This window comes from Bos indicus x Bos taurus, chromosome 4 (genome assembly GCF_003369695.1).
Source record: "Bos indicus x Bos taurus breed Angus x Brahman F1 hybrid chromosome 4, Bos_hybrid_MaternalHap_v2.0, whole genome shotgun sequence".
NCBI classification, from domain to species: domain Eukaryota; kingdom Metazoa; phylum Chordata; class Mammalia; order Artiodactyla; family Bovidae; genus Bos; species Bos indicus x Bos taurus.
Window position 1 is genome coordinate 114185466 of NC_040079.1, and position 16113 is coordinate 114201578.

General features: G+C 50.0%; 1 protein-coding gene across 12 annotated transcripts in view; it reads left to right on the top strand.

Annotated features, from left to right (window-relative positions):
- The window catches only part of IKZF1 (IKAROS family zinc finger 1), a 96939-nt gene that overhangs the window by 51714 nt on the left and 29112 nt on the right, over positions 1-16113 (top strand). For 5 of the 12 annotated variants that reach the window (XM_027540243.1, XM_027540242.1, XM_027540240.1 and 2 more), the window contains exon 4: positions 10783-10842. The exons of 6 other annotated variants lie outside the window; for them this stretch is intronic. In XM_027540243.1, the coding sequence (XP_027396044.1) occupies positions 10783-10842 (60 nt within the window). Of the gene's footprint in view, positions 1-4794; positions 5115-10782; positions 10843-16113 lie in introns of those variants that run through there. One more of the 12 variants, XM_027540245.1, reaches the window with a different exon arrangement.

The window sequence follows — 16113 nt, forward strand, 5'->3', positions numbered from 1 at the left end:
CGCCCAGCTCCAAGCAGGAGGACTCCCCGGTGCTGGGCCACCTGAGGTGGGGGGCTCCCTCCTCTTGGCCCTCTTAGACTGAACCCTCCTGCCCTCAGAGACCCTATTCCCCACTCAGGGCTCTGCACGCACACTCTGCACGGCCTGAGCGTAAACCATCTTGGAGTGCTAGAAACCACATCTCCTCCGAGGACTCCCTCCATAGCCTCCTTCCCTGCTGGCCCCGGAGGGTCTGCAGAGGCTGGTGCAGCCCTGGGGCCTCAGGGAGGATGGCGTGCAGTGGCCCTGCCCAGTGACCCCCGATCTCCGGCACCACGGTTCAGTCCCTTTCGCCATGGTGCGTGCATGAGCTGAGCCAGGTGAGCTGCCGAAAGCAGGCGTGGGGTGGGAAGAGGCAGGCTCTGTCTCCGCCCCGTCCGTATCACCGCTGGTGGCCCTGGGCAGGGCAGGGGGACTATCTGAGGCTCATTTCTCGGTTTGTAAAGTGGGTTTGTAGGGCTCCAGGATAGTTCCCAGCTGGGAAACGGAGGGGGCAGTTTCCTCATGTGATTTCCTCACAGGACTGCTTCAGAAAGGAAAGAAATGGGTGCCCAGAAAGTATTTCACGTGGTCGCTGCCCCTAGTGACAAGCACAGAGCAGAGGGGACTCTGGGCGGTGGCCGGGCCCCCTTTGGATTTTACACGGGAGGAACGTGTGACCTGAACTGGTCCTTTTCACACGGTTCTCAGTAAACGGCGTTGAATCATAAAGCTAGGAGGGGCGGACAAAGGGGGAAGGAGAAACCTTCCTTATTTCAGAGAAACGTTGCCTGAGGGAAGGACAGGACTTTTTGAGAGATCCTAGTCCTAAGAAACAGCTGAAACCTACTAGGAAAAATGTGATGCTTCAGGTTCTTCCCGCGAGATGTGAGATGTGGGCTCAGCTGCCAGGAAGCTGGGCTGTGAGTAACTGGTGGTCCCTTGGCAGGGCGGGGGCGCCCATGCCCTGTGGCTGCCAGGCCCTCACCACCCCCCCCCCCACCCCGAGGGTCTGGACCCCTGGCCTGGCCTTGTACTCTGGTGTCCCATCTGACGGTACCCAGCCTGGGGCCCGGTGACCCTCTCAGGCCCTGGAGGCCCTGAGGCGGAGCTTCCTCCAGCACCTTCATGGACCAGAGCGAAGGGTCACAGCCCGGAGCTTCATTGCCAGGGCTGGGTTACTGGCCTTTTGTCTGTTGGGCATGGAGCTGAAAGTGGGAGAGTGATGAGAGAGGGGAGAGGGGAAAAGGGGAAAGTTTTAGAGTTCCTTGTGGTGTGCTGTGATTCATGGGGTCGCAAAGAGTCGGACACGACTGAGCAACTGATCTGATCTGATCTGAAGAGAACTGTCGGAGAAGGCAATGGCACCCCACTCCAGTACTCTTGTCTGGAAAATCCATGGACAGAGGAGCCTGGTAGGCTGCAGTCCATGGGGTCGCTAAGAGTCGGGCACGACTGAGCGACTTCACTCTCACTTTTCACTTTCATGCATTGGAGAAGGAAATGGCAACCCACTCCAGTGTTCTTGCCTGGAGAATCCCAGGGACGGGGAAGTCTGGTGGGCTGCCGTCTATGGGATTGCACAGAGTCAGACACGACTGAAGCGCCTTAGCAGCAGCAGCAGCAAAAGAACTGTAGACTGCAGAGTATTCGGGCTTCTTTCACCACGGTTCGCAGTAAGTCCACCTTGGACACTGAAGAGCTTGCAGGAGTCGTGTCTCCAGCCTGTGTCTCCCCTGTGTGTGAGTTGACTGTCAAGATGATAGGGTTCCTCACTCAGGAACCCCTCCAGGATAGTTCCCAGCTGAGAAACAGAGGGAGCAGGAACCTCACCGTGACTTCTGGGTGGTGGAGACTCTCTGATCACCATCATCTACTCGTGGGGCTGGGGGGTGGGGTGAGAGGAGTGGGACCCATCTGTGCTCAGGGCCCCGGGGACTCTGCCCTTAACTGTAAGAGTCACTGTTGCAAACGGGCCCTCTGCCTCTGAGACTATTTTTCTAAGCTGACTTTGTAAATATGTGTGCAGGAAGAGTGGGCTTTGCCATTGACACGTGCATGCACACACGTGTAAGCCCTGGCACACTGACCAGGAGCACCCATGCCCCTGCATGTGTATCCCGGCCTCCAACCTCAGCCCTGCCCGTCCCCAGACCCAGGTTGCCTCCTACTTTCTGCCGGGTCCTCCCCCATCCTGGCCTCCGATGCCAGTGCTTTTGGGTGGAGAACAGGAAGAAGTGGGAAAAGTAGGGTGAAGGCTTGTCTCCTCCCTGGGCCTCCGGGTAGGAGTGTCGCCCAAGGTCTCAGCCCCAGAACCCACCCCAAGCAGCCTCTGCTTACAGACCCGCACCCTTGAGACGGACAGCACGCTGCTGTGCCCGCGGGCTCAGGACAGCGGGACAGCAGGCAGAACCCTCCTTCCAGACCCCCGCCTCCCCTGCTGAGTCACCTCGTGCTTGGAATTCCGGCAGGGACCCCTCCGAGCTTCTTGAAGGGAGGGACAGCCAGGGACCCGCCCTCATGTGTCCTGGAGGAGATTACTTTATCTCTGGCCTCCCTGAGGCGGGGCCCTGGCTCCTGGGATCTGCGGGGCTTGACACGGTGCCAGCTGGGGAGCCGGAGGGAATGGCCCGGAGCATCTGCAGAGTCCCACAGGAGCCCCCTCTAAGCCCCTATGCCCCCTCTGTGACGGAGCAGCCTGTCCCGTGCCTCCTCCATGTGCGAGAAGTGCACACAGCGACCAAGCTTCGGAGGCCAGGCACAGCTGACAGTCAGGACTCTCCCAGCTGTCAGCGCTCCATTCCCCCGGCAGTGCATTCCGCCTGCTGTTTCAGTAGGAACAAGCCCTGGGAGAACCGCATCTGAAACACGCTTAGAGTCACGTCGGCTAAAGCACTTGTGCGGACCCCCGGGCGGCAGCAAGCTGCCTGTGCCCGCCCCCCACCCCCACCTGGGTGCTCAGGGACCCCGCACCCATGGCTTGCTTGCCCCCTGTCTTCACGGGGCCCCGATGCTGCAAGCTGGCTCCCTGCACCTGTGCCGGCCCGCCCGTCAGCACCACCCACAGCCCCGCGTGCAGCCTGAGCAGAGTGTCCATCTCTGACTGTTTCGGCCTGTCTGATCCAGTGTAAATTCCCCTCACTGGAACAAGATTTGGGATGGAGAGACAAAATGAATGTGAAAGTCTCTGTATACCCAGGCCCTCATGCTATCTCAGCCTCCCCCGACTAGTCCATGCTGAGACTTTTAGGGCTTCTCAGGGCTTCCCCAGTTGTGTGAATTTTCTTCTGCTGCTAAGCTGCTAAATCACTTCAGTCATGTCCGACTCTGTGCGACCCCATAGATGGCAGCCCACCAGGCTACCCCGTCGCTGGGATTCTCCAGGCAAGAACACTGGAGTGGGTTGTCATTTCCTTCTCCAATGCATGAAAGTGAAAAGTGAAAGTGAAGTCGCTCAGTCATGTGTGACTTTTTGCCACCCCATGGGCTGCAGCCTACCAAGCTCCTCCATCCATGGGATTTTCCAGGGAAGAGTACTGGAGTGGGTGGCCATTTCTTCAGTCCTTATTTATTGCCTGAAAAATGTCCATTTCCTTCTGTCTTTTTAAAGCTTGAGCTAAACTCTCTCACTCTGTTTATTATTATCATGTTCCTATTTTCTTTTTTTCATGGTTTTCTTTAGATTCCAGGAGTTGGAGGTGAATTTTAGAAATTTCATCTTGGTATTTATGTGTACTTGCAGTCTTTGAATAGGCAAATACTAGTTTTACCAATGGGGCTTCCCAGGTGGCTCAGTGGTAAAGAATCTGCCTGCGATGCAGGAGACTCAGGAGACCCGGGTTCGATCCCTAGATGGGGAATTTCCCCTGGAGAAGGAAATGGCAACCTGGTCCAGTATTCTTGCCTGGACAATTCCATGGACAGAGGAGCCTGGCGGGCTACAGTCTGTGGAGGCAGTCCATGGGGTCTCAAAGAGTCAGACGTGACTGAGCAACTACACATGCACATTCTTACCAATAAAAAGGTAATTTCCATTAACAACAACAACAACTAGGACTTAACTTTCTGGAAATATCCCTAAATCTATCCTTTAACCTGTTCACCCCGAGCGGTGGCGAACTCTGTCTCAGAGCGTGAGTTAAGGACACCAGAGCAACGGCTGCAGACACACTCCCATGAACAGAATCCTCATTTTTGAACCACTTTGCTCAGATGTACTCTTTAGAAGAAGAATCTTTGCTTATCCTGGTTTCCCTTTCTACACGATAGGTTTGTCAATCAGAGCTTTTCCACGCTATTGAGTTCACTGTGAACAATTCAATTGTACTAATAAAGTATGAACAGAAATAGGGCTGGTCACCAGCTGTGCTACACGGAGAGAAGACCAGGAGCTGGTTTATCCCCAGCAGATCCTCAGGTCATGGGTTAGCTGTTGTGGGAAGGAGGGCAGAGTTCACTTTGGCCATTTTTGTCACTTTTCACTTCAAACAGCCACTGTTGTTCCATGACCTGGCGTCAACTGGAAACCCTGTCAGGGCAAGTGATGGCCTTAAAAGGTCACCCCAATCCCAAGTGGAGGTGAAGATCTGCCGGGGTTTGGGGATGGAAGGGAAGTCTGTGTAGACTTGGGTTTCCAAGCACCGAGGGCAGCTGTCCTCCGAACCACATGGTCGTACAAAGCCCCGCCCTGTTGTTTTTCCTGCTTATGAAAAACTTGGTGGGTGCCAGTCGGCTGTGGCTGATCCCTTCGGCCTGAAGCCTTTGCTGATGAGAAGATAGCTGGTGTGTTAGCCGTGGTTATCTGCCTGTGCCTTCCCACTGAGGGGAGGGCTGGCTGAGAGAGAGGCCTGAGGAGCGTTGCCATGAATCTGCACATGAGTCTGACAGACGGACGCGGTGGTTCCCATTCGGTGGATGAGGCACTTGGGGCTCAGGGCGGCTGGCACCTCACTGAGTCCACAGCCCCGGGGGAGGCAAAGCCAAGGGGCCGGCCCTGCAGCCCTTGCACCCGGCTCTCTGACGCCTCCCCATCCTTCCTAGAAGTCAGCGAGGCTGCAGATTCAGGGACATCTGGGATGTGACGTCCCGGAACGCAGGTAGGAGCAGCCAAAGGACTCATTCCAGCAGAAATCCTGGGCCTGTGTGCTCAGTTCTCTAAACGGAAGTCAAGTCCAGCACTTTGCCCATGACTTACTTCATCTAAACACACCCCGCTGCTTGGGAGTCACACTCAGACGTAAGCAGCACGGTGCCTTCTGTCTTCCAGCTTCTCCTGGAATGTATGTGGTTTCTGAAAATGTTCAAGTCGGATGGTTGTGTCCAAAAGGAATAGTGAGGAGTTTGATTCAAGGCCCCTGTGGTGAGCCCATCACGTTCCAGGTCTTGTGCAGCAGGAGAGGAAATGCAGAGAAGGGAGCCACGGCCTGCAGCCCTTTATCTGAGCACAGGATTGAGCTCCGGACACACCAGGTTCCACAACTAGGCGTGCATCCTAAGGGCTCTGGAGTGGAGTTGGCAAGGGCTGTGTAGCTGAGAGAGAGGGTAGGTTCCAAGTGGGTGTCACAAGGATGGGAAAGCAGAGGGGCCTTGCAGTGGGTGGGGAGTCTTTGCTAGCTGAGCAGGTTGGGGGATGAGGCTTGAGGGAAGAGTCCTTGACATCTGCACAGGACGCAGATCTGCTGGAACAAGGACAGCTTCACACGAGCTGCAAGGCATTTCCAAAGAGGTGAGGATGGCGGTTTGCTTCCTCTTGCTTTTGGTTGTCTGAGTGGTATTACCAGCTGGAGAGTCATTGTCATTGCTGATCAGGATTTGACAGGACCTGGGGTTTTGTCTTATTATAACAGTGCATGCTACATCACTTAGTCATGTCTGACTCTTTGCCAGCCTATGGACTGTAGCCCACAGGCTCCGCTGTCCATGGGATACTCCAGATCAGAATACTGGAGTGGGTTGCCAGCACTTCCTCTGGGGCATCTTCCCAACCCAGGGACTGAACCTGTGTCTCTTATGTCTCCTGCATTGGCAGGTGGCTTGTTTACCACTAGCTCCACCTGGGAAGCCCTCATTAGAACAGAACAGAATAGCGGAGACCTTAGAAGCAGGTGCCCTGACAAAGTCAGCCTTGAGGATGAGGGTCTCAGGCCCAGGGGTCAGATGGTTTGAGAGGGGAGCCAGTGCCGGGTGGGGGTAGGAAGCCCTGGCAGGAGGTGAAGCAGGTAGAGGCAGCCCCGCCAGACAGCATGGCAGCTTCACGCATGTGCTGGACGTGATGTGATTGGAAAAGGTCAGAAAGAAACAAGTCGAGAGAATTGGCCATCAACGGCCGGGGGTGGGGGTGTGGCCAGGAGGTCAGAGAGAGGACCACAGGCACGTGGGACGGGAGGAGGAGAGCGGGGTGTGGAGGAAGACCTGGAGTTTGGATTCCACCTGCTTGTCTGCAGCATGAAGGGACAGAAGGGCAGGCAGGCGGGCTGGAGCCCCGGAGAATCCTGCCATCAGCAGGTGCTGGCACGTCATTGCTTCCTGTGTCCACCCAGGACACAGGGCTGAGTGGACACTGGGGCCCTGGGGTCTGAGGAAGGATCTGGAGTGGGAAGGGGGTGCTGCAGGAGGAGCCTCTTAGGGATCACTCAGCTGAGATGTGAGCCAGCGCTCATGGGCTCCGTGTGCAGGGTCAGACCTATAGCTTCCTCTTCCATCAGTCTGGAAGGACACCCCTTTCTCAGCATAACAGTCAGGAGTGTCAGAATTCTCTCCCCTGGTAGGACGAGGCACTCCCTCACATAGAGGGTGGTCTGAGCACAAAGGTCCACCCCAAAAACATCTGGTGTGGGGGAATCTCAAGAGAGTCTAGATCTGGTACTTTTGCAGGACGTAACTAGCTCTCCTGCAGGAATGTGGTCTTGGAATTTCGGCTCTGACGGTCCCTGGTCCTCTTCTTTGCCCACTGGCCCATGCAGGGACCCTCTCACTAGGGCCATGACAGGACTAGAATGCCCATCCCTGAAATGTGAGATCTGCAGGCATGGGAGAAGTCACTGCAAACCATACTTACACGAGTTACTGAGACTAATGATCTGATCGTGACCAACACGCTTAATATGATTTGAAGAATATGTGTAAAAGTCATATGACAGCACATTTCTAAATTCTTCTAAATAAAAATCTGAATGTATTTACACTAAAATCATCCATCTTTCTTTGACTTGAGAGGGGACAGACTTCTTCTCTCCCAGTTTGAAAATCCCAAGTACATCTTCATCTCTTCCAAAGGTGCCAGCAGTGTGGGAAGCGTAGAATTATATTCTTGATAATTTGCACAAATAAAGGGACCTGAAGAGTGTGGTTTCTGGGCCTTTCACCTTTTTTTCTCGGAATGGTCATCAATGTGCCATCTGAATAGGGTTCAGAATCTGAGGCATTCCTAGCATTTTATACAGAAATGTTCATAACAACTCAGGGAATAAAAATTCCTACCAAGTGAGCTCAATTTGTTCTTGGCGACAAGAATGCATCCTGTGAAATTTAGGAAACTTAGCAAGGTTCACTAAATCTGCTTCTGTCTGCACCCTTTTATGAAGCAACAGCCTGAAATTTGGGGTGGAATTTACAAAAGAAATGAAGAGTCTGGGAGTCAGTTGAGACATCACTCCTGCTCCCATGGTGGAGCTTCAGGACCAGCCAGGACTGTGACCAGAACACATCGACTCTGCACCTGTAACACAGCCCCTCAAGTGCCCAGGGAGAATGGGGGTGCGGCTGATGTCATGTTCATCAGACACGGGGACACCATGGGCGTGTGGGGCACTGGGGTCAGTGGCCAGGGAGAGTGAGAGCCTCTGCGACATGGTGCCCGCTGTGCATGCTTACTGCCCGTGGGTGTGGGGACTGGTGGCCCTGGAGAAGGCAGCACTGGGGCGGGGGGGTGGGGGGAGGTCTTACTTTCCAGACCACTTGTTTGTCGTCATTTTAATGATGTGGGGGATTCTTTATTTTAGTAAATATATGTATTCTTTATTTTATGATTTTTAAATGAAATACAATTGATATACAGAATTATATTAGTTTCCGGTGTACAGCTTAGTGATCCAGTGTTTTTACAATTTATACTCCTTTAAACCTTGTTACAAAATAATGGCTGTAATTCCGTGTGCCACACAATATATGCTTGTTGCTTATCTACTTCAAAATTCTATACTGGAGTATAGTTGCTTTACGATGTTATGCTTCGGGTGCACAGCAAAGTGATTCAGTTATACATGTACATGTATCCATTCCTTTTAGGCTCCTTTCCCATATAGATTATTGCAGAGTATTGGGTAGAGTTCCTTGTACTACGCAGGATGTCCTTATTAGTTATCTATTTCACATACCGTGGTGTGTGTGTGTTAATTGTGTGGGGAATTCTGTCGGTAAACGCTCTGTAACTCCCATGCGTGGTGAGTGTGTGTGCACACATCTCAGTGTGTGCTTGTGTGCAGCCGCAGTAACTTTTAAGCTCTCCAGCTTCATAGTGGAGAAAGCACAGCTCCCAAAGCCCCATCCTGCAGGCAGAGTGTGTATTTGGAGTAGTGAGTTTCTGTGTTAATTGTATATGGTCTCAGATTCACCTGGGCCCCCGGTCACTGCCAAGAGGACCGACTCCAGGGCTTCCTGGAAGCCCCAGCCCCTCCCTGGTGCCTTAGTGATGGTCCCTGCCTTGCAGGACCATGTGGGGACTAAAGGCAGTTTGTGGAAAGAGCTAATAGATAAGTCCCTGTTGTTTGTAGAGTTCCTGGTGCCTGCCTTCCACGAGGTACTGGACTGATGAGAGTAAAATGGGATGAGATGGGACAGAGCAGGACAGGAGAGTGTTCACGCTTCCCTACTGTGTGCTTGTTCCCTGCAGGAAGGGAGGAGCTTTCCTTTTTCTGAACTCAAAAGTTGGTACCTGCAGGAATGTAGGTGGTGCCCGAGCAAGAGTGAATTTCTTCTGCTTTCCTTGGGGAAGCAGAACGTTATAGCTACAGAGGATAAGCAGAGAACTGACGCCCTTGGTGAATGGGTAACGTTCGCTGTCTGATGATGTGTGGTACTGTTACTTATATTCAATGCAAGGTGTGCTGATGGGCTTCGGTGTTTTAAGGACTATGCTCTGATCATCCAGGACCTGTGCGAGTGCACATCTTCTCCCGGGGAGGCAGCTTTTAGATGAACACTGTTCATCTCCTTCACTCATCCTCTCTATTGATCCTCCACCTTCACCTCCCCTTCCTCATTGTCATACATGGCCTCTAGCTAAAGGCGTGCCAGGAGGTCGACTTTCAAATCAAGCCGTGCTCAAGCCCATCAGCAGTCTCAGTCATTTCTCAGAGAATCAAGGCAGTGATGTCATTTAATCAGAAAATTTTATATTATGTCGTGTATTCTGATGTCCCTGATTTTAAAAGGTAATACTGACCTTTCAAAACATCTTGGCTTTTTCTCCCTCATCTGAGATGGTAGCACCCTGTGATATGGAGGGCTCGGGGCTTCAGAAGTTGGAGCTCCTTGAAGACGACAGAATTGCAAAGGTCGCTGAGAAATCAGTGTCCCTGGTTGACTGTCTGCTGACCGTGGAGCACAGGTGGACCAGGCAGACCAGCTGATGCCAGCCCTGCTGGGCAGGGGGCTGGGAACACCAGTACTGACTGTTAGATCCAGATGATCAGAAGGGAGGAGCATCCGAGAAACAGGAGAAGACAGGAAGGCTGAGGGTTTGCTGAGAAGTGATTCAGGTAGCAACTTCAAGGAATAGCTTTGGCGGTGTCTCCAAAACTGTTTCCCATTCTCCCAATATTTTACTGAAATTTTCATGCGGAAGAGGGGAGGGCCTGTGGGCACATAAGTTTGGAAAACACTGGCTTAAGCCAAGTTCAGTAGGTCTGTTTCCTGCAGGAAACTCTGCTATTCAGTAGTTCAGCAACATGTTTAATTTAGCAGCTACTCTATGGATGTAACTCAGACTGCCACCGGGGTGTCACTTCAGCAGACAAAACTAATGTGTGTGTACATGTGTATTTGTGTGTGATGTGCAGTGTCTGTTAAGTTCCAAGACATAGGCACACACTGGAAAGCGCTAACCTATAAAACAGAAAAAAAAAAAAAAACAAAAAACTTGGCAGTTTGAGGTGGTGATAGTCTTTATGAGGGCAGCTGATAAGGAATACCCACAGAAATTGGTAGTTCACTTTGAGGTAGGGGAAAACACAAATTTTTCCCCACCCAGTGTGTTGCATGAACATTTTCTAATTTTCTGTGAGGACTTTCTAAGAAAAAGCCAAAGGAAGAACATTTGCAATGCAGTCAGCCCGTTAAGAGTCACACTGCTTCTGTGAAGATAAGCACTTTCCCAGGGGAAGCTCGGCTATGATGAGCAGATCCTGGACCTGTCTGTACCCACTCTGCTGAAGGGTTTCTCACTGTTCTAGAATGTTCCAGAAGCAGTGCCTAAGATGCTCAGCACACCAGAGGTTACTTACTCTATAGCATCTGTGTGATTTGGTGCCATGAGCTCAGACCTCTGGGAAGTGGGATCCCGTTTCGAAGTAAGCACTGTGTTGCCATTTCAGCCCTTGGTTTGAAGGCTGACAGTACCAGACTGGTAGCTAAATAATGGTGTGGAGTAATATTACTTTCCTTTTTTAAAACAGCAACAACAACAACAATAGTTTCTTTTAAACTCTTACTCTGTCTCTTGGATGGTGTTACAGCCCAGCTTTTTTTTTGCCTTCTTTGTTGCAGTGGCTTATGGGGCTGACGGCTTTAGGGATTTCCATGCAATAATTCCCAATTCTTTCTCTCGTAAGTATACACTTTGCTTCTAGAAAACGATAATGCATGTTCATTTCATACTCAGTTCCCATAGTGTAAATATTGTGAATGCATGATTTTTCATCACCTTCCTCCATACTTGAAGCATTGAGATAAGTATCAGTCATGCTGTTGATTAAGCATCTGCCACCGAGAACTCCACTTAAACACTTGAGGTGTGGGCGCCTGGTTTTATCATAGGCTGTTGGATGCACATGGAGCGTGCCTTCCATGGTGGCAGTGCAGTAACAGTAAGGGTAGAAGTAATAATAGTTTAACGGAATTATTACTCTACTAATGCTGTTAAATAGTTTCGTTATGAATGTTACCAGTATCTCCTCTTTGGTTGAGTATAATGATACTGACCAGACTTTCTATCACCGTTAAATAACCCAACAAACTTTCAAGATGCCTTGTACAATTCTGTAGGACAAAGAAGGATGCGTGCTCTCCTTCTGTAGCTCGGAAGTATTAATTTCAGAACTGAGAGGAGAAAAGTCGCAGGGCATCAAGGCCGTTAGTTCGTGGTCCTCACTTCCTGAGCAGACACGCTGAGTGCTTCTGTGTGCGGGACGTTCCTGGTCTGAGCTGTCAAACCCAACGCAGATGTTAATTTCATTTTTCTTTTTTAGGTATTGAGAGATGATGAATGATAAATATATTTGGGCGACATCCTTAAAGGAGTATTTTAAGAAGTGGAAAGGGCTTTTTTAAAATGTCCAGAGAGTTGAATACTAAAAGTGGTGCAAGTTGGTTGCCCCCTTAGGATGTAGTCTTCAGAGCCTATATTGGTAAATGTTCTAATGTTATAAAACAATATCATAAGTCATGCTTAATCCTGTAACAAGTATTAACACAAACTCTAAGCTCAAAGGTGTCAGTAGCAGTTAAAGGTCTATGACATCCTGGCTATGAAAAACTCTTGGCAGCAAAAGGGCTTAGCACTTACCAACCTAGGGTTACCCCTTTTCTTGGAACCTACACTGACTGCTTTTCCAGTTTATAAAAGTTACAGAGATCTTTCTCTTTCTTACTAATGTTCCTTTGAATTGACTTTAAAACAGCTTGATATTTATTTCTGTGAGATTATATGCATGTACATATAAATGTTTATATGTGTGTATATGTGTATTTATATGTGTGCTTATGTGATTACATAAAACACTTTTAAGGTACTAGCACAGAGAACTAATATTAATTTTGAGATGAAATATGGAAATATTTGTTGAAATATTAAAAAGTCAAATGCACTTAAGAGTAAGATAATACATTCTGACATGTTTTCATTAAATCTGAGAAAGTTTAGGATCAAGCACATTGCAGTGTTGGAGAAGATCCTTTGGTGAAGACTTCAGTATGTAAAAACTGCTGCCTATAAAGATACACAATACTTGCAGATACTGTAAGACAGATGATACACGTTTCAATGCCCTTCCTGTCTTTACTTTTATACAGTTGGGTTCACAGGTTTTAGTATCTCTTCTCTCCTCCTTCTCCACCCCCTCCCACATACCCAAGTTGCAACTGTTGATCTTGCCGAGGTCCCCACCCAAGCAAGCAACCCAACTGTTCTGGGCCAACATCACCACCTAGTGGTCATGATAGAGAATTGTCCTCCTCATTTACCTCTTTCTTGTCCCTTGTTGAAAATTAAAAACAAACTGTTTGACCCTATTCTATCTCAATTTGTGTCCCCTGCTACCTGAGAAAAATGTAAATAAATGCTAGTAACTCATTCTGTTTTTCATACGCTTCCTCTTTTATCTCTCCCTGATTTTATTGCTTTTAAAACCCAAAACATCAAATAAGGATAAACATATTTCTAGTTGAGGGCTCCCCTAGTGGCTCAGATGGTAAAGAATCTGCCTGCAACGCAGGAGACCTGGGTTCAGTCACTGGTTCGGGAAGATCTCCTGGAGAAGGGAATGGCTACCTTCCCATTAGGGAAGTAAAGAAAGTAATCATGCCTCCTTGCAATGAAAAATCCTGCATTTTTAATGATATAAGTTCTAATCAGTGGTTTCATTAACCTTAAAGTGCTTAAAAGTTTTCATAAACCCTTAGAGGCAGCACAAAAACTTCTACACATCTTTCTTCATCTAAAATTTTTAATTACCTTCATTCAAGATACACCTTAAATATATTTGATCTTTCCTAGCTAGTCACCAGTTGCAGGAATATTTCTGTCTCCTGATTTTTCATTTAAAATATTGAGCATTTTGAGCTTACCTGGTCTAAACTCATAGTTTAGGGAATGTCTGTTCAGTGGAACAATGCCATCTGAGTACCAATGCTTTACCTCACCTATAAATATATAGACACATTCTAAAGGGAAAGGAAAGTGATGGGGAAACAGCATCTATCTGTGAGGCGAGGCCGCCAGTGTGCTATATCCCTTTGCATTAACACGTTTTAATCTTTCATGAGGCATACAATGGTTGGCAACAGGTCCAGGCCTCCTGGCCCCCGTGACCCCAAGTTCTCTGGATTCTCTCAGGGCTAACCTTGTCTGTGTGCTAATGACCAGGCACCCAGGGTCACTCTAAGGACTGTCCTGTTGCTAATAACATAGAAAGTCTCTGAGATGTGTAAAAACGAGACTTTCATTTCCCCAAATTTTAAATTGCATCTTGGAAAGAAAGTGGCTTTTGGCTCAGGGTTTGAAGGCACATCCACTCTGCAGGCAGCCATGCTTATTAAATAATGACACCGGGGCCTCGTCCATCAGCTCCTGGGACTCTGTGGAAAAGTTAGCTGCACGGTTAGGCCTGAACCAATGCGTTCCAGGGTCAAGAAACACAAAGTCTCCATTTCATGTTCTATATTTAATCAGTTCCACTCAGCACCATACTGAGTTTGACATTTTTCTAAGCGGTGGAAGGACAGAGTTACAAAATATTTATAAGTATAATCCCCATATTCAAGGAGAGTATAACATTTCATAGAAGCAGTAGTGCAACTAAGCAGCTTGGGGTCCAAAGAACCAGAGCTGATGGAATGGTTTAGGAATTTAGAGAGGGGATGACCACAGAGACAGCATCCGTGGGCTGGACCACGGAACACTAAATGCAAGTTAGGAAGGATGACTGGTTCCTGGAATTGATGACAGGATGGGCCTGAGGAAGAAAATAAGAGAGGGCTGATCACATGGCCTTCTCACACAGGGTGCAGGGGCCCTACTTGTCTCTGGGTGGGCTCTGGAGTGTTTGGGTGTGAACCTGCGGATGGCCGAAGTTGGTCCCAGTCTCCTCCTTCACTTTGAGCAAAGGCTGGTGCCCTTGAGTGCTCCGGGGTGTGCAGTTCAAAACCACGGACCCACCAGCTCTCAGACCCAAGAGCCTTCCCAGGAAGGCCTACAAGATGCAGGGGCAGGCTCTCCACACCCGCACCTGCCCCTCTGGTGCCTTGAGTGGAAGCCTGGCTGCCAGAGCTGCCCACTACCACCACGCTCCAGGCATTGCCTTCTGTCCTCCAGCAGTGTGGAGGGCTCCCAGAGCAGGGATCCCCCTCAGAAGGACCTCCAGGCTCCCTTTTGTCTTCCTCCTGCTTCCCTTCGTTCAGGAACCTGGGGTCGGGGGGCACTTCTGCTCTCAGCCTGAGGCTTGTGTCTGAGCCCAGCACATCCGGGCCCCTTGACATCTAGGAATGGGCTTCCTTTTGACCCGCTCCGGACTGTGTGCCCCTGTTTAAAGGAGGCTCCAGCCTGTGCGGCAGGGAGACTCTGTAGGCCAGTGACACGGGCCCCCAGGCCTGCAGCATCTACTGTCCTTGGGCCACGTCGCTAGTCAAGCTCACCATCACGTAAAACCCCTGAAGCCACTTTCACATTTACAGAAGTGAAGCCAAAACGCCCTGTCTGAGCTTGTGTTTCTCCAGTGTGTCTTCTGCCTTATGTGGACCTGATTCATGGGGTTGCAAAGAGTCAGACACAACTGAGCAACTGAACTGAACTGAACATGGATGTATGTTAGATTTCAACTCTTGAGATCGGATCTGTGTTTGCCACATGTTAAGACAGTTCCCTGCCCTGATTTCCGTCATGTGCAAGAATAATACGACCGCCACTTGCATTCACCTCCCCGTGAGGCGAGAGCCCTTCCTCGTGGACACCCGCCTTGGGTTGGGGGCGTCTCTGCACCTTTCCCACGCACCTAAGGTGCATTTGTACACAGAGAGATAGGAACTTCCCCCTCACACGGAGAGAAAATTCACACATGCTTGAATCTGCTGAGCCAGTGGCTGATGTGTGGCCCACTGGGTCTCACCTCCACCCCCGGCTCCCCTCTCACTTGCCACAGACCTTTCTGTGACCGTCTGGCCTTGAATTCCTCCCCCTCCCCTCCTCCCCCAAGTGCAGGCAGCTTCCAGATCTGCATCCCCAGCATGTGCCTGCTGGCTCCTGTGACTCCATGTGTCTCCATGTGACTCCAACCCTCTGTCCAGTCCCCGTGATTTACTCTCCCCTGACCTTGCTCAGGGATCTGGGGACCCCCAAATTGGGGGGCTTCCTATTTTTTTTTTCATAAAACTAGAATATCACACGATACTGAATTTTATTCTTTGCACTTAGCCTGTTGTGGTGCTGAATACATCTACATAAAACCATACCAGAGGATCCACAGTGATCGGAGGGTAATTTACAAAAAGGATCTCAGGCCTTTTCAGCCTCCTGGTTTCTTGAGTCTATGAATACAGTTCTCAGAGAAAATGTCACTTGGCAGAAAATGACAAAGTCCCGCCTTCATGGACTACTGTCAGATGAGTGTCAAGACCTGTGGCGTCAGGGCATCTGTGAGATTTAAGATGACATCCGTCCCTCACTCTCCATTCCCACTGTTCTCATCCTGTTCACTCCTGACGCGCTTTACCTGTGCCGCCCACAGTCTGCCTCCGGGACCGGCTGTGGGTCCCGATGGCAGAGAGCCATCTCTTTACCCCCTCAATTCTCTCAAAGCTCCAGTTGGGCCGGTGCTGACAATCTCCAGTTTTACAGATGAGGAAACTGAGGTACAGAGCAGGTACATGCGTTGTACCAGATCTCAGCATTTATAAAGAATGGAGCTGAGATTCCAAACCAGGAATTCTGATTTCAGAGTCCCAGCTCTGAGCTTGCCAATCACGAGAACTGTGTTGAGTCCAACCAGCTTGTTCCTAGCACAGGCTTTCTCAGACTCCAGTGGAAGTGGATGTGTCCAAGGGGGTGGGTTCGGGGTGGGTCTCGTTCAGTGGGTCTGAGGTGGACCCCAAAGTCTGCTCTTGCCA